Source organism: Parasteatoda tepidariorum, chromosome 2 (genome assembly GCF_982258835.1).
Source record: "Parasteatoda tepidariorum strain Cologne lab strain chromosome 2, Ptep-v5.0, whole genome shotgun sequence".
NCBI classification, from domain to species: Eukaryota; Metazoa; Arthropoda; class Arachnida; order Araneae; family Theridiidae; genus Parasteatoda; species Parasteatoda tepidariorum.
The window spans coordinates 109,055,339-109,080,074 of NC_141756.1; the positions used below are offsets into that span (position 1 = coordinate 109,055,339).

General features: G+C 26.5%; 1 protein-coding gene across 7 annotated transcripts in view; it reads left to right on the forward strand.

Moving 5' to 3' along the window:
• The first annotated feature begins 793 nt into the window (after window positions 1–793).
• The window catches only part of LOC147816030 (disheveled-associated activator of morphogenesis 2-like), a 57,309-nt gene continuing 33,366 nt past the window's right edge, over window positions 794–24,736 (forward strand). The window contains exons 1-8 of one of the 7 annotated variants that reach the window (XR_015431596.1): window positions 806–960; window positions 1,956–2,055; window positions 5,383–5,465; window positions 6,719–6,854; window positions 9,491–9,574; window positions 16,622–16,683; window positions 20,741–20,927; window positions 21,288–21,407. Coding sequence is in view for 4 of the 7 variants with exons in the window: in XM_087158016.1 (XP_087014142.1) it covers window positions 2,053–2,055; window positions 5,383–5,465; window positions 6,719–6,854; window positions 7,413–7,526 (336 nt within the window). In the remaining 3 variants the exon portion in view is untranslated. The other 6 variants (XR_015431597.1, XM_087158016.1, XM_087158018.1 and 3 more) reach the window with 6 other exon arrangements.

The window sequence follows — 24,736 nt, forward strand, 5'->3', positions numbered from 1 at the left end:
TCGCGCGCAGGTCATCGGGCTACCGAAGCGGGAGTGCCGTCCACTCCGCTGAGGATCAAAATTGTGATGGCATGTCTTCGGATCATCCTTGAGGACGCATGTAAACTCTCTTTACACGCATAGTATCCCCAAGACATTTTGAGAGCGCTGATTGGCTTTCTCGGCATTGCCTTCTGTTAAGTTTTTTTGTAGCTCCTCCTCAATAACATTTCTCCGTAGTTTGTTCCCAAAATGTAAATCAATCATAAATCAGTTCCAGTATATTCCTCCGGGATGTGCAGCTCTAGTGCGACGTAAATTAACAACAACAGCAATCTAATTTCTGCTCCTCTAATTCGTGCTTTATTCTAATTCGTACTAACTCTACTCTTAGAATTGGGTATAATATGAAAAAAACACAACTACTTCGATTTAGTAGGAACAACATATGACGCAATGCTAAACGAATGGAATTTAGTTGTTGTTTATTTAGTTATTGTTATTAGTAGTTGTTGTTATTTGTTTCAGTTGTTGTTGTTTATTTAGTTGTATTTAGTTTCAATAACTTGTCTTTATAATGCAATAAAATCTGGCGAGCAGCTATTTAAACGATCGAACACTTCGTTTGTTTATTTGTGGCTTGAAGTTAGGCTCGCAGAAAATGCCGTTCATGGGTTAAATTTAGTTGGAACAACACAACCTGTGACGTAGGCTATATTATACCCAATTATATTATTTATTTTAATTTCGGCACTTTTTTTAAAGATGCTTACCTAGTAAGCTATAAGCGTAAAAATATTTTCACACAATCCTTCGAAACCTGCTTAATGTAAACAATTTTTTTTATTTATTAGCATTTGAACATGGATCTACTCTAAACTCCATGCATTTGAATTGTTGATATTATTACGAAAAGAGAATTTTTAAATTAAAAAAATTCGACTAAAATAAAAAAAGTTATTTGAAACTACAAATTTCGGGGTGCGCAACCTTTTTTAATACTTGCTCTGCATGTTGACTAGTGATAGGTCGCATGTTATAGTATTTTGTTATAGTCATTTTTATATAAATATTACGTCCAGAACCGAAATTATCTGCAGAAAATAGTATTTAAATTTTTGCTTTATTTAGGTCGATAGTTCACTTGTTATTATTGAGCTAGTTTTAGTTTGAAATTTATTATAAAAGCTCTCTTTTATTTCGAAGTTTTATTTGGAGAAAAATTATTGAATTGTGTAGGATATTGTAAATGGCGTAAACCTATTTGGTGTAGTAAATATATCTTATATAGTTCTGTAACGAAGTAAACAAGAAATTTACTCATTAGTAAGAGTTAACAAAACTGAAATAATTCATTTGCTAGTTTAAAACAGTGCTTAACATTCAAGAAACCAGTTTATTTATTTTCTTGATAAATTTGTGTGTATTGTGTAATACTTAGCTTTGTTAATCTGAAATGCTCTACTGTTTTTAAACATTACTTCTCAGTATTCCAGTTGCTGTTTTTAATTGGAATATTATCTTTATTTCATTGTTTTGTAACTTTTGTATTAAGATATAAAATCTGTGATGCTCATTCTAGACCTTCAAAAGGGCAGGGCATTAGAAACTGTATAGAGCCCCTTAAAAAAGGGCACCCATCATAAAAAAGAGCTTTATTTACAAATATTTGCTTGACTTTTAAGACACCCAAATTATACAAAGTTTTTAATTTTATCACTAAAAAATTTTTTCTTTGAGATAATTAGTTTAAATTAAAAAAAATTATTCCCTAGTTAAATTGGTACATTCAATAAATTGGTTTTAAAGTGAACTTAATTATCAAAGTTTGAAGCTCATGAAAAAATATCTATATGGTTTGAAAGTTGGTGTGAAATTTACATTTTTGTAAAATCATCATATTGTTTTTCTTTTCATGTTGATAACTATGCTTATTCCTGCACTTAATTAAACAAAAATTTTTCTTTCTTATCTAGAACATCGTCGAAATTTTTTTAGAAGCTGAAGATTGCAAACATAAAAGAATTGATGGACATTGGTAGTTAAAAATCTAAGAAGCTATCAGCTGATCTAATGGTAATTAAAAAATAACCTAAGCCAATAATTCTCTTTCTTGTGTGTTTCAAAATTTATAATAACTACTGAAACCAAACTTTAAGTTTATCAATTGATAAATCATGTCAATTGATCATGTGCCTACAATATGAATTTTTAACATGTGCTGTCAGCACTGTAAAATGCATATTTATCAACTAGCTTAATTTAATAGAATATTATTATCCCATATCTGTTAAATATGCTACAGCAGATACGATGTTGTAAAATTTGTATTTCACCATTTGTATTGTAAACTAATGCTATCAAATTTGTATTGTAACATAAATATTTAATATGCATAAAATGAATATTTATCAACTAGCTTAAATAATTAAGTAATTTCAGGCTTGATCTGTGTACTGTAAAATTTCTATTCAAAATTAGTTACGTATAAGTTGTATTTTCCTACATTTAGATATTATATTATATTTTTATTTCCAATGGCAGGCCAATTTAAAAGAACAAAACGGATAAAATAACAAGAAAAACAAGGTAAAAAGAGTTAAAATATATTATATAATACTCTGGATATTTACCCAGGTAAATACTTAAAATTCATAAAAACCTGGGTATTTCTGAATTTTAATGAAAATTCTATGATCATGTTATTTTGGGTGTTAAAAAATTATTTATATTTAAGGTACAATTAAGTTTTACTTACATGGTCAGAAGTTCATTAGTTCTTAACTAAGAAGAAAAATTCCTTCATAAATTATTGAAATCATTGTATTTTAGTTTTAATTTGAAAGTGGCTATGGTTTAGTCATCCTGTAGTTCACAGTTTGATTCATAATTCCCAATATTTTTGGTTTCTCATCTTAGAAATATATTTTTAAAATGTAAAATATTTTTTAGATTTTAAGTAATTTATTTTAGAAAATTTATCATACAAAAATTTCTCTCCATATGAATACTATGCAATCGAACTCCGATCTATATTTAGTTGTAAAACAAAAAAAAACAAAACTGTTTCTTAAAAAACAGCTTGAAAGCTTTTTTCTATAACTCGAACCGAAAATTATTAGAAAATAAGCATTTAATGGTGCATTTTTTAAAAATAAAGTATTTAATTAAAAAATAACTTTAAAATCGCATAAAAAAAATCATTAATATTCCCTATTCGGAAAAAGAGATACTTATACAAATTTTACCATTGTGTAATTGTCATTTATTTTTCTTTAAAATGGAATATGAATAAATAGGCAGTGCTTTTAAGGGATGGTGGCTATTTTTACAGAACAGGTAAAGAGGGTGCATTTATAGAGATCAAAGGGTAGACAGGGCTTCTAAAGTCGTTTAAGGAAAACACTGCATAAATCCTACATACTGATATAAATACATACTAACATGAGATATAAATATATACGGATCACATGACACCGCCTAAAAAGTGCATCCCTAAAAAAGCCGTTAGGCTTCCATAATTCTATAAACAAACATTGAAGAAAAACTTATCTTAAAAAACTAATTAAATTTTTAATATTGTCCATTGCACTGTATTTTTATTACAACTCACCAAAGAGTTTAATTTAAAGAAATATTTAATTAAAACTTAATGCTGTAAATTTAATTAAAAACTCATAACAATGTTAATAATCAATATTTTATATAAAACTGAAAATTAAATGAAAATGAAACTTATGAAACATTACCTCGCTTGCCCAGACAGCAGTGTCAGATGCTTAAATATTTATTAGTCTAAATTTGTATTTTTTTTCATTAAATCGCATTAAGTTTTAAACTTTTAGTTCTATTGACCTGTACAAATTAGAACAACACCTCCCTGTCTAGAGAGCAAAGTTTTAAGTTTTGCACCACTCTGTAAATTTAAGATAGCTGCAAAAGCTCACTTTGAAATTAAAATATTGACATTTTGCTTTAAACTATATCTTCTGAAACAATTAACAGCTTTCCTCTAAATATTTTCCTGCTCACTTATTTTGATAGACTCTTTCTATAATTTTTTTCTTCAAATTCTAAGTAATAAAGGCTCATAGTTTTACTAGTTCCTTAGTTTTGTGATTAAAGGAGTAAATAAGATGTAAGTACTAATTTTTCCATACATAAAAGTTATTTTAAATTTGTTATTATATTTACATAAATGAATATCTTTGGGCTAAGTCTGTGTGCCAAATACGATGAAATTTGGCATAATAATTCAAAGCACTGAGACGATCATTGTCAGTGTTATAGCATTTTGTGATGAATTGTTCAAGCAGGATAGGCAAGCAACGAAATAGAATTTTCTGACTAGTTAAGCATTACCCATTATTTTGAATTTAACTTTTGACAGTTTGACTTTTCAACTTTTTTAAATATGACACCTGTTGTAATATTTGTACTTAAGGCATATGAAAGATAATTTCTTTGATTTGTAGCTTACAGATCTATTTGTAAGAAAGAATAAGGAGTTTACTGCTAGTACATTGAATTATTTTTTAATTGCTATAGAATAATCACTCCAAATAAATTTAATCATGACTAAAATTTTTGAGAATGATGCCCATCACTCAAACCTTATATGCTATTAGTTTATGTAAAAGTGAATATTAAATTTAGTTTATGATTTTTATTCTTCATAACATGAACTACTCATTCCATCAGGGTATGTAAATGTTAAAATACTTGTCTGGATTTTAGTGATTTGATTGAAAACTATAAGTATAAAGTCTGTCTTCATGCTGAACAGTTTATTATAAAATCTGTTATGTACTTACAACAAACATCAACCCTATTTAGGAAATACAAAGCTTATTAAACATGAACTATTCCTAGTTATGTTAAATTCGAAAAGTGAAATTTCAATGCAAAAATTGAACATTTAAAAGTTTATTTACAAGTACCTTACTATACAATAACGGAAGATAAACAAGGCAATGAAATTGATCTTGTTTATCTTCCATTAACTGTTTTTTCATATTTCTTAGTTTACATGAATTAAGTACATTCCATTTACCTCTATTTCATTTGGTATTTCTCCTATTGCAGGTTTTATTAAAAAAAAGAATTTAAAAAAAAGCATGTTTTTTTTTATGTAAAATTTTAAATTAGATAACTTCTGGTACTTGTATCAGAAACATTACCAACCATATCATCGATTTAGTTACACTTGAAATTCATGTTTAAGAAAGCATTTTTAAAAATGCTTGACACATCTCTATTGGAATCACCCTACACTTTTTGAAGTAAGTTTTGAAACAAATGTTTTTATTTTATTCACAAAATTTACATTATAGTTAATTTTTTTAAGTATTTATTTCTATGCTTCAGTTAACAGAATAAAAATTTTACTATGGTATGTTTCAGTTATTGTTTCCACGTGAAGAGGATGAAATAATATCCCGTGCAAAACTTTTAGACAACTTAAAAACTGCATTAAGGATGCAACTGTAGGTAAAAGTTAAAATCCTTTTTGCACAAGTATTGTAGTGATATGTAATGGCCCAGAAGCAGAAAGTGCCTAAAACTGTGACGTACAGCGCAGAACAAATGAAGTCCTGCAAAACAATTTGTATCTTGAATACTTCTGTGACCATTTTTATCAAGAGAGCTTCTAAAGCAAGCCGTAGAAGAATTAAATTCAAAGATTTCAAATTTCATAAAGATTATGAATTTTTATATTTTTTATTCCCATTTAAGAAACAATTTGCGAATCGTGGGGATCCACAATTGACAGAATTGTTTCTAAAAGACCAATATAATACCATTAGTAAAATATAATAAGTATTTTAATGATTAACTAGAGCATCTTCAATAAATCCCAAAAGGGTGTTTGACCTTTTTAGTAATTTTGCTCTAATTTTGAAAATTTATGGGTTGTAGCACATACTTGCATTGCTCCAACGTGGATTTAAATTCATTTCATTACATTTTTTATTCTTACGATTTATAATTTGTTCCCAAATGAAAATGTTTTTTGTGAATACAATAAATACATAGTAAAAGCTTGATTAGCCAGAATGTGTGTGAATTCTGAAAATTATGATTACTTGAGATAAATTAAGGTAAGTAAGGCAAAGTCCATGTATATAATATGAAACAAGTTGTTTTGCAACCACCATCCTTAATAAATTTGTACATATGGAATTCTTATAAGAAATTAATTGAAAAATAGAGGTTGATATGGGTTAGGCTTTTGTGGTTGGAAAGTAATAGTATTTAGTTCGGAGAAAAGAAGATTGTAATCAAAACCTGACAAATTATTAACAAAGAATGCAAGATTAAAGACATAACTTGTTGAGTTAACAGAGAATTTATAAGAAGAATGGAATTTGAAAAAGAATTTTTCAAATTTCATCAAACAATGAAACTACTTGTATTTTTTTTTAATCCTGCCTTCATCAACTGTTATTCATCAGATTTTTTTATAGCATTTATCGAGAATTCCAAAAATATGAATTATGAAGGATCATTAGATAATACTGTTTTCAACTACCTTTTAATTGTTCAAACTTTCATTAATTTAATTTTTTTCTTTCAATATTCACTATTGTAATATTCTTTTATAATCTCATAATAATGGTAATACAATCTGATAATAATGCTAATATAATCTGATAATGATTTATGTTTATTAAATTGCTTAGAAAAACTAATTTTTTTCTAAATTATCATTTAGTTTTAAAGATAATTTTATTTGCAGCTTTGTGATGAGGTTTTTAGAACAAAATGAATTGTCTGGATTATTGAACTTCTTACTCAGTATGGATTACAATACAGCAGAAAGTCTTATTCACACCTCACTAATAGGGCGAGTGAAAGCACTCATGAATAATTCCGTAAGTATATTGTGTATTTTAACATTTCAAGAAAGTTGAATAAAAAGTTCAACTGCTGAAAAGACTGGAGCATATTTTTTAATACCAATCAAAAGTATAAATAAATCTATAATATTTTACAAACAAATCATCTTTTCATGCAATGTTTCACGGAGCTTTTTGAGTAGGCATGTGGAAAAATCTTATAACTTATTGACTAGAATTTAGTCCTCTAAAGTGTTAATTATTTTGGAAATAGTCATTGTTAATAAAGGTACATAAATATTAAGGCAGAAATACTTTTTTTCCACAAAAAATATATAATTTTGAAAGTATTGGATTAGTACAGATAAATAAATTTTCTTCTATTGCAATGAAAGCAAAAAAAAAAAAATTTATGTTTGCAAGTGATTGTATTATTTGATAATTTTAACAAGCTCTTAGTAATTAAAACATGTTAAAAATTAAAATGGTTTTTACCATATAATAATTGATTTAAACAATTTATAGAAAAATTCAGAAATTGAATAAAAAAATTTTTTTTTGTCTGAAAAGACTAAAAAAAGCAACTATTTTCAGGAAAAGGAGACTATGAGAAGACTTTTCTGTACTCCTAGCAATGTTTTTAGCATAATTGGGTTGAAAACCTGCAGCCCGCAAAATCTTCTGAAGACACTGAGTTTCTTTTCTTAGGAAATGTAAAATAAAAATAATAAAATTAAAAAAAAATAAATAAATAATTAAAAAATAAAAAGTTTTCGATTGTAAATTTGAGTTATCACTTTTTAATGCGTTCAATTTGCATAGATTCTAAGTCTATTTCATTTCTCGATTGCCTTTTGAACGGTTATTGCTGAGAAATTCTGCATGATTTGAAAGATCCCAATTTTTAATACAGTGCATGAATTTGAATGAATTCTAGTAATTAAAAGTATTTAATTTTCTGCAAATATGGAAATTTTTTTATATAAAAATTTAGTGCTAGAACTCTAACGTTGACATAAAAATTATCGTATTTGCCACTAACTTGACTAAATGTATCATGGTATATGACAATTAAGTCATTTAATAAAATTTTAGTCTTATTTTTGCTGAATTTTTGTTCTTATTTAGGCAACTATTTTCATGTTTTAGGCTACTAAAAGCAACTATTTTGTTCATTTTTTTCTGTGGCAACCCTGTTTTAATCATTTAGGAAGGAAAATACTAAGTATTACAGTTTCTATTTAATAATTTTGATGCATATCTCTGTTGGCACCTTGAAGCCTACCCAGCTTAAAATTGAAGGGTTCCAGATTGTCTAGGAGGTGAATGCATGTGCAATGCTGTCCAAATTGCCTCATCATGCTATCGATCACAAAATTTTCGATTCTTAACAATCATCATCGCCTTGTTCACGACCAATGTCAGTGGAAAATGTTTTTTAATTTCTTATCTTTCTATTAAGTTGCTATTGTGTGTGATTTAAGTTACCAAAAAGTCTAATTTTTAAGATGGAATTTATCATCTCCCCGAATTTCATGGTGTTCCGAATGTCTGAATTTCTAACAACATCCCCGCTCACATATTTGATTAAAATATAAAATGTTTTTATCCGTGTTCTTTAAAAATTATGGTGTTCTTTCAGAAAATGAAAGAAAAAAACTTTTCTAGAGGGATCTTTTAAACTTCTGATTGCAGAACTTTTGTTATTATTTTTTATTCCGAAACGAGAGCAGAAAAATTTGGAGTATTTCTTTCCTTTCCAATGAACAAGAAAAGTATCTGCAGAAAAAAAGAATTTGCTTTTGGATTTTTTTGCAGTTATTATATTGCTTCAACTCTTTCTTTACTATTTTTTTTAATTTCAAATTCTATAAATATTAAGATCCTGTGTGTAACAGTTTTATTTTTGTACTATAATTTTAAATTTTTGAAAAAATGTCTTTGTGATTTTGTTTTTAAAAGAAACAGCTACTAATAGCTATGTAACTATGTCAAATATTTTCACTGTACACTTATTGATTAATGTTGATTTTAAAGTATTAAGAGTACCATGTTTTTAGAAAAAACAATTATTTTAATAATTTTGACTATTTTTTTATAACTGATATATATTGTAAATCATCATGTATATAATAAAAGTATTGTGCATGATTTAATATCTAATAAAATTTACCCAATGACAAAAAAGAACTTGCCACAGGTTTTTGACAGTTTATAATGCTTTTTAACATGTTTTTGACCTCAAAAATCAGACCCTGTTTCATTTGTTAATATTTCCCAGATTAGAAAGTTACTTTTACATCTTATGTTACCTTTACATTTTTATTCATTACCCATTAATTATGATAATGCTTTATATCACAACGGGAAATAAATATATCTTATATATCTTAACTAAAATATTTATTGAAAGTAAATTAGTTTGAAATTTACTGTTTTCCTCTTATGTCCTTCATAAATGTGCTCTTCAAATTACTTTCACTGACTAGTGTAGTTATTGTTAATGCTATTATCTTTAATTACTGTGAATTAAATTTTTATTAGTTCTTTTATTATCCTAGTAATCTAATTTTAAGGACCTTTTGTTTTAAATAAGTTGCTTAATAATACAGTCAAAGTTTAATTAGGCCTTAGTTTTGCTGAAATTGAAACATTCGTTTATTTTGTTTTAGCTGATGCAACAGAAGAAAAAGATATGAAACTCCTAAGAATGAGTTTGTGAAAATATCTGAAGAAGATGCTCTATATTCAAAAAAGTAATATTGATTAAAATTGCATTGCTTGCATAATGACCGTATTTTATCATTATTCATTAAAATGAGAAAATTTGTGAATCATATTTTTATTCATGAATTGATCCTTTTAGTTTGTGGTTTCATTGCTATGTTAATTTTTTCAGTCAAAATTTTCAGTCTTGAATTAGATGGATACTTATTATTTTGAAACTAAGATTTTTCCTTTTCTAATTGTTACAATTGCTGTAAATATTTTGGGTTCTTCTTTATTTATTAATAAGCATGTTATAGCTGAATAATTAAGGAAGAGTTGAGCCAGTCCCACTTTTACTTGAAGAAACTGTTGATGTCAGAATAATCTAAGGCCTGATCAGGTGCTAGCAATTAAAATAAACCCTTTTATTTCACTTTCTATTTTTTTCAGTCTTTGCTCGAAAAAGCCACCAATACAATGAAGTGAAATGGTGGTATTTTTCAGTAAACTTGTTTTGTTCTGAAATTTATTCCCTTGGGCCATTTTTACTTGCAACTTTCTTTTTTCCTGTTTGGAAATTGAACATAGAAAAAAAATTAATTGTTGTGGAATTGCATTGATTATGTGATTGAATTTTTAATTCTTACATTTCTAATAGGATTATTGGAAAGTTTTTAAATTTATTTGAAATTGTTCCTTAAAGAAATGTGCATTTATCTTAAGGCCTGGCTTTCAAATAAAATCCTAGATTGGTGTTTGAGGTTTTTGTTTCTTTCTTGTTTTTGGTTTCTTTTATTTCTTTTAAAAGTAAATTATCATTTTGTAATATTGCTGTTTTTGTGGTTGTGTGTTTAATTTTTTTAAATAAATATTTAATGCCTTTTGTTGAAGGTTAAGAGGGTGAGATATACCGCAGAATGATTAAAGAAATTGTATAAACAGGCTTGTAGGGAGAATACACCAATCGAGAGTTTTTAGGAAAAGTTTAATCTGATACAATGTATTTAAAATATAAGGTTTCAGTATTGCACTTAAATTATTCCGCAGGAAGGCAAAAAGCCGTTAAATTTTTCTCATATTGCTATGGAATGAAAAATAAAATATGTAAATTGATGCTCTTGAGTTATTTGCAAATAACAGAATTTCTATTTTAAATGGGTAATAATTTTTAAATCCTCCAATCAATTTTAAAATCATTTAATTTAAGGTTTTGTAAAACAATTTATCTATGAAAGTAACTAGTTAAATTGACTTCTCTCTAATTGTTAATGGAATTATGTAAAAAAAAGTTATAAATTTTTTTTTCCTACCAAAAATGTTATTTACAAACATAATTCAAACTTCTGTAATTTAGGAAGGTTGTTCGTAATTTCTTTATATTTTGTAAGTCTTTTATTGTTTCTGAATGAAGATAGTTGTTTTGAAACTATAAAATAAATAGTTTATGATGATAGATATGTTTATGAGAATGAAGTGTTTGCATCTTTAAACTTATTAATAAAGTAAAACAAGTTTCTTAAGGAAAATGTTTGCTAACAAAAAGCAGTATTGCCATTTTGCTTAACTAACATATTCAGCTTTTAGTATTTACCACAGGTATTATATACAGTCGTTTAAGTTATGAGTTTCAGTTCTGTTGCTGTTATTTTATATCCATTTCTTTTACTTAAAATGAAGTTGGTATCATTTCCTTCGTACTAAATTTACATTTATTTTTACCAATTCTAATAAGATAAACATAAAAATATACCAAGCCAAAGCTTTACTTTTTTTTAAAATAAAGAGTGGGGTAAAAACACTTTGTTTCTTTCTTTTTTTTTTTAAAAAATAACTATTAATTTATATCATAATTTATAAACAGAATTGTGAGTAACATGGTTTTACCACAATTTAAATTGTTAGTTGCATTTGATTCACTATCTTTTCTTAACCATTAGTGTTGAATTATTGTTTTAGGATTTTGAAATATAATCTTATTTGTGGTTCATGAGCATTGGAAAGTAGATGAAAGAGTTTTTTTGTCTTAAGTAATTACAAACTCTTTTGACTATTTCTGTTAAAAGAATGATATTGAATGTTTGAAAAACATATTGATACTAGCTAAATTAGAATAAAACATTTAAAAGCACACCAAAGGCTTAAAGCATTGATTTATTTTTACAATCTAAAAGTACCAATATAATAAATATATTACATTGCACCCATGTTCATAAATTACTAATTAAAAAGAAGGATACTGTTTTACTGGTATGCAAATATTTTGCTTCTTCTACAGTCATATATTTTGTAAGTAGATATGACATAACATGGTTGCTATTATGAATTTGTTCAACTTTTTTTCTTAATGGATAAAATTATTTTTCAAACGGTATTTTTGTAGTTCTTAAAACTTAATGAGAACAATATTTGATTATCACTATATTAATAAAAGAATTATTTGTTCAGAACAATAAGTGAATATTTATATTTCATTTCAGGGTTTTATTTTCAGAAAGTTTTTCTTTCGATTTAACTTTTAATTTTTTTAAGAGATATTTAAGTCATAAGTTCCGAAAAGTCAAAAGTTCATCAATCAAAGTTTTTTGTTTTTTTTGTTTCTTCTAAATATTCTTTCATATTTTCTGTTTATGGTTATGGTTTGATTTGTTTAGGTAATGTTCACTGGCATCATTCTAGAACCTCTAACTCAAAACTTTTAATAATAATAAAACATTCCTTATTTTATTAAAAAAATATGCATCACAAAAAAGTTTCTGTTTTATTATAAATTTAAATTTATGTCAAGCTGTTGGTCTTAGTTGTTAAATTTGCAAATCCGTGTTATTGATTCTCAGTTCACAAAATATTTTAAGAGTAGAAGAAAGCATTCTACTTTTAGTAGGATATTAGTATATCTTCAAACCTTTATACATTTTTGCTTTAGAATCTGTTTTTTCAAATCAAGTCTATTATTTGTTGGCATTTCTTTCTTTTAAAGAATGAAGGTGCTGACAGTAACTTATTTAGAATATGATGTTCTGACTTAGGGTTGCACAACCTATGGCCTCTAACTGTTGATGTGTAGTCCGTTCCCCTCCCCCACATTTCATGGTGTTCTGAATATCTGAATTTGTAAAAAAAAATTCCACTCACAGTCATGTTTTATTAAAATATAAAATGTTTTAATCATGTTCTTTAAAAATTATGGTGTTCTTTCAAAAAATTAAAGAAAAAGCATCATTTCTGGAGTAAATTATCTTTTAAACTTCTGTGATTTCAGAATTTTTATTATTATTTTTTATTTTATTTTGTCAATTTAAAATTCTAGTTGAATCAAGCCAGTCATTGGCGAATTTTTTTAAATTCCGAAATTAGAATGGAAAAAAAGGTTTACAATAAAAAAGATACACATTACATTGTTACATTGTAAAGAGGTTTACAATAAAAGGTGTAATATGTAAACATTTTAATGGGACATTTTAAAAGAAGAAAATACAAAAATTGAAGAGATGCTAAAGTTAAATTTCGGATATTGATGAATAAGCAATAGAAAAAGATATTAAGCATTTACAAATCTTGTTTTTACAAAGACTATACAGGACCTTTCAGATGAAACTTTATACAAGATTCTTTTCTACAGTGATGTAATTTTTTTTCGTTTACCATAATGTAGATGTTTTTCAGTTAAAATTTAAACATTAAGTCAATCAAATAATTTTTTTGCTATGATCATTATTTTACTGTTATATTATTTTAAACATAATGCGAATAAAAATTTTGGTACTTGTCTCAAATTTCAGCCAAATAATTTAAATTTAAAGTAATAAACACAATTCTGATAATATAAATATTGTTAAAATATTGTTTATTGTCAGTGCTAAAACGAAATTGCTTCTAATATCATATCCTTTCATTTTGATGCAATTAAACGAATACAAAACATTTTGTAACAAATCTATTATTGCAATGAATAGTGACCTTTATCATCATATGTAAGAGAAGAAAAAAATTCAAGGAACAAATTAATAAAGGAGGAAAATATCAAAACGAAATTTTGAGAAAAATGAATCTTAGAGCACATTATTATTAGTACAAAAGTCATGTCATTTATTAAATATAAAAGAAAATTCTTGTTTTGTATCACACTAAAGATAAAAATCCATAAATTCTTGATAAATTAAAAGTAACCAAATTTTAAATACATTCAACAGTTTCGTAAGGAGGAACCTAAGTACTATGAAATTTTTTCAACATAATATGTTTCATCAATGCTCATATATCTACCAACCCACTTTTTCTATTATTCTAAAGATTTATTACAAAGTTGCAGAATAAATACTTGACCTTATTTCTTTCTGAATTTTTAAATTCTTATTTGAGTTAATAATAAATAAGAATAAAAAAAAGTCCTGATTAACATTACAGCTATTTTGCTAAACAACTATTTAATTTGAAAACTAATCATACTAAGAAATAAACCTCATCTAATTATAAATGCAATATGATCTTACCATTATCTTTTAACATAAACATCTCTATAATCTTTTGGTAAAACACAATTAAAAAAAATATTTGTTATTAAATATGTTTTTAAATGCTTAAAATTTTTTTATTACTTTTGTTGTTAAGAAAAATTTTTTCTTTTAATTAAAAAAATTCTTGTCTCTTTAATATATCTTTCCATAAATTTACCACCATTTAGAGTTTATTCTTTCAATTGGAATTCTTTGTTTATATTTTTAGCTTTCTATTTGTTAGATTCTAAAATCTTAAACAATTAGGAAGATTAAATTTAATTTAGAAACCTTAGATATTCTTATTTTGAAATCTGAAATTACTTGTGGGGTAAGTTTTTCTCTTTGCATGATGTCTTTGAAACATTCATTTTAAATTCATGTAGTGCTCTCATTATAATTTGTTTTTGTAATTTTTTTGTACCATTTCATTAGTTTTTAAAGCAAAGGAAAGAACACTAAAGTTGCAAAAAGAATCACAGGTTTGCTTGAAAATATAGATTTACTATGATTTGAGGCATTGAATAATTTCTTTTTAACTAAATTTTTCAAGCTAGATAAATGATATTTGTTTACATTTTAGTCAATTTTAAAAGGTTAATTGCTTTAATCATTTCTTTAAATTTTAAGATAAATACACTTGTGTTTTCAAAAATAAGAGAATTTTCATATTTGGTAGCCTATCTCCATTATGACAGACCAGATTTTAATACACTATTAAGTTGATATCTGGCTGGAAATTTGATTCAACAAATATCCCCTCTTTTTAAAGTTTAAACTAGGTAAGCTTGATGGCTGCCCAAGTCCCATTAAAATGAAATCGCCACCCGATTACATTCTGTAAAGGTTAACATTGAACTTTAAGGCATCAAATTCCTGGTTCTTTTCTTATATAATTATGAATTATACAAACCAGGCACTCACTATCTACCTGCCAACTAAAAAAATTCAACTGCTATAGCAGAGGAAGTTTGATAATCTTGGCAGGCATTATACTAAGTAATTATAAATCTTTCTATGTTCTTTAGAGCGGCAAATTAGCTAGTGTGCAGCATATGAGTAAAATCTAAAAGCTCTATGATTGCTTTGATCAACAATAGACACTCACTTAGAGCTGTTTGCTCTCACAATTTTCTCGAAATTGAAGATATTCGCCAGATGAATTGGCCACTCAGATCTTGGAATTGGCCATTCGAGCACATTAAAGCAGTCTAATAAAATCGCTCAGCAAATTCCTCGACATTTGTCCAGATACTGGAAGATTGCGGCTTCTTTGAATGCTGAACCACTTTAGTAATGCTTCTTCAGCATCCTTGGAATCTGCTTTTCTCAACTTTTTTCTGCCATTTAATTCCTTTTCATGAGCAGAAATTGTTAATTGCCTATTTTTCCATATGTTACAAAGTGTAGATTTGGATAGTTTATATTCCCTGCAAATATCAGCTTGATTACATCCATTTTCAATTTTCCTGATTATGCCCATTTTATAATCAATGAAGAACATTTTACGTTTACTGTTCGCCATAGTTAAATTTGAGACACTTGTTTGCAGGCTTTTTTTAACTGAACTGAGAGCAAAATGGAGTTGAAATGAGGGTCTTATCAACACATATTAGTGTCCAACCCTTTGACCAATAATGAATAATTACTCTTTCCCTCTGACAGAAAATGCATATTGATCCCACTGACACCTTACAGGTGCATCATCTGCCTGGGTAGGAAACATCTACTTGATTTGTTTAGGGATGGGAAAGTAAGATAAAAGAAGCAAACAAGATAAAAATGCTTACTGCTACCTTCCTCTCTACAGATGACTTTAAAAATCGGTATATGTATTTATTTTGAAGTAGAAATTTTAAAATTATTACAAAAAATGAAGAAATAAATCAGTCGTAGACAGATAAAGTTCATTTTATCCAACAATCACTTTTTTGGTTCACTATATCCACAAAAAACGGGTATAGCAGGGCACGGAGCCGAATATTTCGTTCACTATATCCGGGAGTTCACTATAAACCGTGTTCACTATAGCGGGGTTTGACTGTATTATATCATCTTATCCAAAACGAATTTCATTAAAATTTATCAGTTCATTAAGTTCCAGAGATTAATAACCAAATCTGTAAAGTTCTCCAAATTTTTAACAGCGTAGATTTTGACTTTGTCATGATTGCAGCTGAATCTGGCATTTCTTTTAAATAAGCAATTTTTTGTTAATGTATTTCATCAGGTTTCTAACGAATGCACAAAGCTAATGCATTAATAACTTTTGATCTAATGATTGAATTTTCATGCAGAAGACAGAGTTAAAAATAGCAAATTTTTTCAGTGCCAGAATGTAAAGTACATTTTTCGATAATAACAAATAGAACTCTTTCGAAACTTTTGTTTCCAACTGATTGGTTTAAAATCATATTCAAATTAAAGTAAACTTTTTATTTAATTAATTTATTTATTAATTATTTAAGATTTAATCTGTAGTCTTCTTTGCGTTCGAAAGTTTTTTTCATGTAACTAGCAAAAGAAATAGTATTAAGGAAGAAATATTCCCCCAAAATTTGTGAAACCTTTAAATAATTAAAATAATTTTTTCTTTTACAGTTTAAAGACGTTTTAAAAATTGAAGGAGATATTCATCATGTTCGACTGGCAGTAAAAGTCAAGTGCGTACTACTCATATATTTTATTTTAATCTGTGCAAAATTTCTTAATTTTATTAATTGAAGATGCTTTCTTTTAATTTTAAATTCTTTAAAACCTTTGTGTTTTCTTTAAGAGTTAAGTTAATATGAGTTTCCAAATTATATGTAATTTAATTTGTATGTCAAAATGTATTTTCCTATTGCTTATTTCATTCAAAATTAATGACTTTAAAGGGAGAGTAAGAACATAATTATTTGATATAATAATTCTAACATTTCTAATGGATTTTTGATAAATAAAATTAGATATTTCAAGATAATCACTCTGCAGAATTCCTGTCATAACAAGAAAATTAATCTACTAATTGACTAACTATTCTCTTGAAAAGCAGACATACCATATTTCTGTCCTTGTACTGGAAACTGTAACTTCAAGGTGTGCTCTATTAAAATATGTTGATTTTGTTTATTAAGGATAAATTTATCCACAGAGGCAAATAAGAAATTCAAAAACAGTAGGCTGACAAGGATATAAAAATTTAAAATTCATCTTTAAATATTTGATAGGAAAAAAATGAAATTCTTGTTTTCAACTATTGGATCACTGAGGAGTTTTGTGCAGGGGAGAAAATTTCTAATTTTTTCCATTTCTCTAGTGATTTAAAACAGAAGACATACTAATTGAAAATAAACTAAGCTATAAATCTACCACAGTATTAATTTTTACCATCTTGGATAATATGAGATTAAGATAAACTTAATAAATGTGTGAAATGGAAATTAGTGAGTTTCAAAACTAATTAATTTAGTTATTAATTAATTTTATGAGCTAAAACTAGTATGTTGGTTTAAAATGAAAATAATACCTATTCTATCTAATTGTTACAAATTTTATTTTCTAAATTTTTTTTTTTAACTACACGCTTTGAAAATGTTTACTTTTTGTAAAATAAAAATAATAAGTATCCTTTTTTTCAAAAATTATTTTATTCTACATTTTCCATTATTATTAAAAATTAATTTCATTTTAATTTTTGATTTTATCCTATAAAAAAAAAACTGTATACCAGGCAATATTTGAAATTTTGGAATTTTTTTAATATTAACACTTTTTCTTTGATAAAGTTGCTTTTAATTTATAAAAATTGTATGAAACATTTAAAGAAATTTATTATTTCTTAATTTCAGACACTTGCAGAAAATAATCTCTGTTGAATGGTAAAAATTATTACTTCTCAAAACAAAAGCAAATCATTCCTTAGTAATCCAGCTAAAAAAACTAAGTAGTCAGTACCTTGTCTCAATCTTAATTTTATATAAATTAATTTATATAAAATTATATTCCTCTAAATTCTTTTTTTTATTAAAAATAACCACTTTTACTTTATATTGTAAAAAGTTTTTGGCATGCAGTAATTTTTTAGTAAACTCAAAAATATTAAATATTGTAAAGTGACAAAAAATAAGAAAATGACAATGAGAGGAAAACCATTGGCAAATCCTAGTCCCGGTAAAGACTGGTTCAAAGCTGTTCACATTACTGGTTTAAAATATTTTCAGTGATAGACAAATTATGAATTAGAGTTGCCCTCGAGCTAAGCTTAAGAGTTTTTTGTGGATTCCTTTCTATATAACACAAATTTCATTTAAAATGTCTTCTATGAAGGCATATTTGTACCTATGTTTGGTTCAGGAGTTAACTTGTCTTCTGGCAATTGTTCAATTTTTCAAGGTATAGTTAATTTATGATATATAAGGAAACCTTGGTTAAGTGGACACTCTTGGGACAAAATTGCCCAAAGGGAAAAAATTGTCTGCTTACAAGGGTTCTCCATTTATAGGAAGGGTACATTAATAACTCCATAAATTGTTTTTAGAATAACAATTGTTGAGAATGTTTTTAGAATAACTCCATAAATTGTTCTTAGAACAATGACATAGAAATAATTATATAAACTTATTTGCACATTGATATTTATTTGAACTTTAAAAATTAAAATATTTACAATGCAAAAAGAATAGATGAAGAAATTTGATACTAATTTCTTTTTAAACCTTCATCTGACATATATCCCAGGCTCCAAGTAATCATATTTATATCTGGCTTCGGTTTTCTTGAGCTGATTCCAACCTTCAAAAGTGAGCCTTCATGAGAAACCTTGTTCCATCTCCTCTTCTTCCCATGCTTTGCTCTATTTTGACATTGGAAACTAAGAATTTTTCCATCAGTCAGCAAAAGGAAGAAGCCTTTGTGGGGTATGAGTAAGGAAGGATTTAATAGCAGTTCCAGCTGAGGAAACATTAAAGTTCTCTTGAAATAGTGTTTTTTTTTTAAATTTTCTTTTAGAATTGTACAAAAAAATGATATTTAAAAATTATTTAATTTTACTTTATTTATTAATTTTTGCATTTCAAAGATAGAGATTTAAGATAGAAATTCAGGTGTACTAATACACACAAAATAGAAATATTATATGGAGATAAGCAAACCGTTGTTTTAATTTTGTAAAAGAAGAAATGTCTAAATCTTATGTGTACTGTACATTAGAAACCAAAAAATAAATCAAATAATAATACTATATAAATCCCATATTATAATATTGGTCATTAAATTTCATATTGTATTTACTTACCTTCTGTATGAAATCTAAAGTAGGCGCTGTATATAGTTCAATTGAAACACTTGGAATCAAAAGTGTTTGTCAGTGCAAAACAAAACTTCATATCACTCTCATAATTATATTCTATTGGTTAAAATTCATATATTGGAAATAGAGATGAGATAGTCTCAGCCTCTAGTTTGTTTATTGAAAAAAGATTTTGGTTGGGCTTAATAAAAATCTAATTTTTTTTTTGTGCTTTTGCTTTGTGAGTTTAACACTAATTGTCAAATGACTTTTGATCTTTTATACCTTATGTATAGTGCACAAAGTAAAAAGGACCACTCAATAGATTTTGATTTAATGATCGGATCTTCACCTTTTGGGACTCAATCCTAATGGTTCAAGGGGGTGGCCTAAAATATGCTGATTAATTAATGCAGACAATATTTTAAGTCACACACATAAATGTATTTTCTCTGTATAAACATACTTTTTTTGTTGATGGTTTCGAATTTCAGATCCCCAGAATATAGGATCTAACGGTATTCTGGAAAATATAGTCTCTATAGGCTGGTCAAGAGACCCTTCCTCAGTTTGAACTCCTTAATGTTAATTTTACCTTTTGCCTATTTCACCATCAGTCTGAGAACTTTTTAAGCAAATTAAAAAGTTTTTACTTATAATTATAAATTTTTTTTTCATGAAGGTTCCATGCAAAATAAAACTTTTAGTATACATATATTACTTTTGTTTAATAGTAATAATCCAAAAAGTATTGGATTGTAAGGTATTTAAGTTTTTAGATCATTTTTAAAGAATGCAGTTGTAAATTTCTAAATGCAAAATTTTAGCGAAATCGTTTAAATAGTTTCTGAAAAATCAAATTTTGTAAAAGATGTATTTTTTAAATTTAATTTCTCTAGAAATTATTTGACCGATTTTGCTCAAACTTTTTATTTTTCCAGGCAAAAATACAGTCTTCAAAATAATGTTAAAATTGTATACCATGCAATTCAAATTTTTTTACTACTAAATAAAATAATAAAAAATAGTAAGTAGTCACTAAAACTAATTTTTGCATGGAATTATTTTTGGCAAAATTAAGTTAATAATTAATTATAAGTAAAATTCTTCAATATGCTTAAATTTTTTTCAATATATGGCGAAATACGCTAAAGTAAAATTAACATTTAAGGGATCTAAACTATTGAGACCATATTTCCTAGGCTGCTGCCACTCCTATATTTTAAGTATCCGAAATTCAAATCTTTCAAAAAGTTTATTCAGAGACAGTTCGTTTTTGTGTCTGATGTCACCCCCCAAACCCTTAAGTCTATGTTCTTGAACTAATCATTAGATAAAAAGTTATTCAAGGTAGTCCATTTATTTTTTTGTGCAATGTACATATTTATCATCTTTGTAATTATTAAAATAAAATTAAGTAGCTTAACAATCCCTGAAACTTTATTTTGCAGATATTACATGGCAATAGAGTAAAGATGTTTCACAGTCTGTAGAATTAGGCAGCACTTGTTTTTGTAAGTTTGAAAAGTGAGTTAAAGATGATGTGTATTTGATACCTTTCATTATGACTGAATTGGCATTGATCAAGTTAAAGCACAGAGATGGTGTAACTGCTAAAGAATTCTTGGAACCAGCTCGGTATGTTGCTTAACATGTTAAATTTATTGTTGTAACTTTCATACCTGTTTGTTCTTCTTCTTATTATCTGACTCTAAATAATTTTCTTTAATAAATTTGTCTATATGCATACATATATAGATATTTTTTTAAAAATAACGCTAACCCATTATTTTTGTGTGTTATTCAGAATCTCCCAGTGCTTAAAAAATTTCAGCATTTTTTTATAATACATGTCCTGCTTAGCATGTTGGATTAAAGAATACATGTCTGAATTAGACTTTTGCATGCACCAACATCTTTTCTTAGCGCCTATTTAAAATATATGATTGTGCTAGTTATTAATATGTTAAAAAGATAACATTATTGTATTTATTTCAGTATAGATCGGAAATATCAAGCATTGTTAACAAGGAATTATTTAACATGAATAGGTATTGAAAGAGGAAAAATCATAATTTAAACCACTTGGATTTTTTTTTTAAATGTCACTGATTTAAATAAAAAAATTTTTTTTATCTAATATGCTAGTTATCATTTTTGAGTAAAATTTAATGCTTCTTAAACCTATTTATCATTTATATAAAATCTGTATTTATAAGTTTATATATTTTTGGAAGATAGGAGAAACCATTTTCAAATTTTTTATGTTCAACGGCAACAAAATATCTTTCTCTTCGTGTGTTCTATTTCAGCAGTGCCGGAATTGTTCCTTTTCATTTGTTGTTATCATACCAGAACTACTTGTCACTACAAATAAAAAAGAAAAAGTGATAGAACTTCTATTTCTTAGCCTTTTATTATAATTAGTTTACATTTCAGAGTTAAAAGGAGAAAAATTTTTTAGCGAAGTTCACAAGAAATATTTTAGTAATTTCATGACATTAATTATGACATCACAATAACATTAATTATACCGATCTTTTCTATGAATATTCTTGAGGATGTTGTTGCATCTCAAATACTTCCAAATTAATGATGAGCCATATATTTAGCCATCTAATATTGAACAGATAACAGAAGAAAAGCTTACTTATGTCTCTGTGAGAGGCTTGCTTTTTTTAATTTTGGTGACTGTCCTAGTATACTCAGATGAAAAATAAACTGTAAAATGAAAAAGCCAGGAAGTTAATATTTTTAATTTAAGGTCAATTATTTTTGGAATAAACTAAATACATCTGAATTATCTGATTTGCTTTGAATTATTTGATTTGCTATGAATTTTATTTCATTTGCTAGGAAATATCAGACATATTTTAAACAATACATCCGTTATTTTACGAACTTTTTTCTCCTTTTAGGTGTTTTTTTAAATTTTTGTAATTTTCTTCGAGAGCTCAATGCAATAATTTTAAAATTAATTCAAATTATGCTTAAATTTTAAGTTTTAAACTCTTATTCAGACAAAATAAATAAGATTTGAAAGATTCATTAAAATATATTAAGTAGAGAAAATTTGGGCGTTAATGAATTAAGGGGTTCACACTTTTTTTTAGCTTTCCTGCTTAAACTATTGAATTTATATTTCCCAGATTATTGCTAATCCAAAATGTGAGTTTTAGAAATTCAACAAAAAAAAGGATACTTTTATGTCTGATTTCGTAACTTATAGAGCAATTAATGCTATTTTATAATCACTAATGTTTCATTTAATGACTCGCAAATTAACCAAAATTGTTATACTTTATTAGCAATTGTAATAATCTGTATAATTATACGCTTCTTAATTTTTATTATTTTGCTACTTCAAAAAGCGATTACTTTTTCAAATAGCATTTTCCTTTAGTTTAATTTCCAAGATTGAGTAATATTTATTTCGCCATAGTGTTATTTTCGTTTAAAAAAAACAAAAAAACACTCAGAGCGTCATTTTTGTAACCATGCAGGGATGAGATTTTTCCGCTTTTTAGCGGATTTCCGCTTTTTTCATTTTTATCTCATAAATTTCAGCTTTTTTTTTTTTTTTTTTTTATCAAAAATTCAGATTTTCTAAAAATTTCATTTTTTTTATAAGTATTCCGCTTTTTTAAAAAATTCACCGATTTTCAAAGAGAAGCAGAAAATTCAAACTACGTAGCTACCAATCCTTTCTCATTTTTACCTATTTTCACCCCTTTTACACGCAGCTGATAAGATTTTCCGAATTTTTTACCCGCCCTACAGATAGATCCGATTTTCATAGTTCAAATGACGCTGCTTCTGACAAGCCTTTTAAAGGTCCCAAGCCAGGAATCTGCTAATATTTTGATTCTTATTCACACGATTTTAATATCAAACATAGCTTTTCATATTTGCGTGTTGCGATTCTTATTCAAGCAATTTGAATATTGTACGTTGCGATTCTTATTTACGAGATTTAAAAATCCGATATTGTGATTCGTATTCACGCAAGTTTAAAATTCAATGTGTTGATTTGCTCATGCGGTTTATAATATCAAACATTGATTTTTGTATTTATACGTTATTTTAAAATAAGGCATTGGGATTCGCATTCACGCACTCTAAAAATTCATAACTCTTATTTATGCAATCTAAAAATTACGCATCATGATTCGTATTTACGCTATCTAAAAATTATGAATCGTGATTTGTATTTACGCATTTTAAAATTTCTATATCCCAGTTTGTATTTTCTCATTTTCAAAATCGTATATCTAGTTTCATATTCATGTGATTTCAAAATCCATAATTGTTATTCATATTCACGCAATTTTAAGATCAACTATCGCGATTCTTGTAAGAAGTAAATTTTTTTAAAATTAGTTACTATAAAGGTGACTGTTTTTCTAACGACGATTATTAGTATATGTAAGTGTTACAACATCAGAGAAACTGGAAGGGAATATATTCAAAACTTATTCTGTGCTTGCAAAGAAGAAAAAATAGGATTTGTCACAAGATGTTTGAAGATGGACTAACGACTAAATATAGCAAACATAAGAGATAAAGCAAACAAAAGCAATCACTTAAAAAGGGATTTAATTAAAAAAAAATTTGGGGGAAAAAGAGTTAATTAAAGAGTTAATTAATCAAAATTTTATTTATAATTGCTGTTATTTATGCTATAAAATGCAAAATTCTTATCAAATAAAAAACAATTATCTAAACAGTTGCTGATTGTCATGTAATTTTTCAAACTAAAATAGCAATTTTTGTATGTTAAGGAGTTACTATATATTTCTACTTCACTGTTATTGATATGTTTCAGAGGGCTGTAGTTAGATCACACTATAATATGAACATAATGATTCAGTCCATTGTTAAAGTTTTTTTTTTCCAATATAATTTAAAAAGTAATATTACTGATATATTTGCTATAAATCACATAACAGTATTTATTAAAAGAAATGAAATATTAATTTATATCCTCAGTATTTTTAATTTGCAAAACCAGGTAGTTTTTCAAGTAGATATTGTCTCTTACGTGAACTGAGGAAAAATTTAATTTCCAGCTTTATTTTTTCAATTGGTAATTTTATTTTCACTAAATGTTAAGTATCAATGTAATCGTTTTATAATAATAGATTAGTACACAATTGAATGTCAAGACATTATTTATTACCTTAAACTGTCTGGAATTTATTATTAAAGGGTTGCGCTTGCGTAAAATTTACTATCGTGGAAATTCAGCTTTTTTGCGTTTTGGCTAATCTCATCCCTGACCATGTCACATTTGAAAAACTTAAAAATTTAACTGTCTTTCATTAAAGCAGCTAAATTGTCGTTACATTTCTTCATCTGATGTAGTAGTGAATGACATAAATATTTAACTATGACTTAAAAGAAGTAAAAAGATCTTTAATTGAGTAGGATTCTTTGATCTACTACGT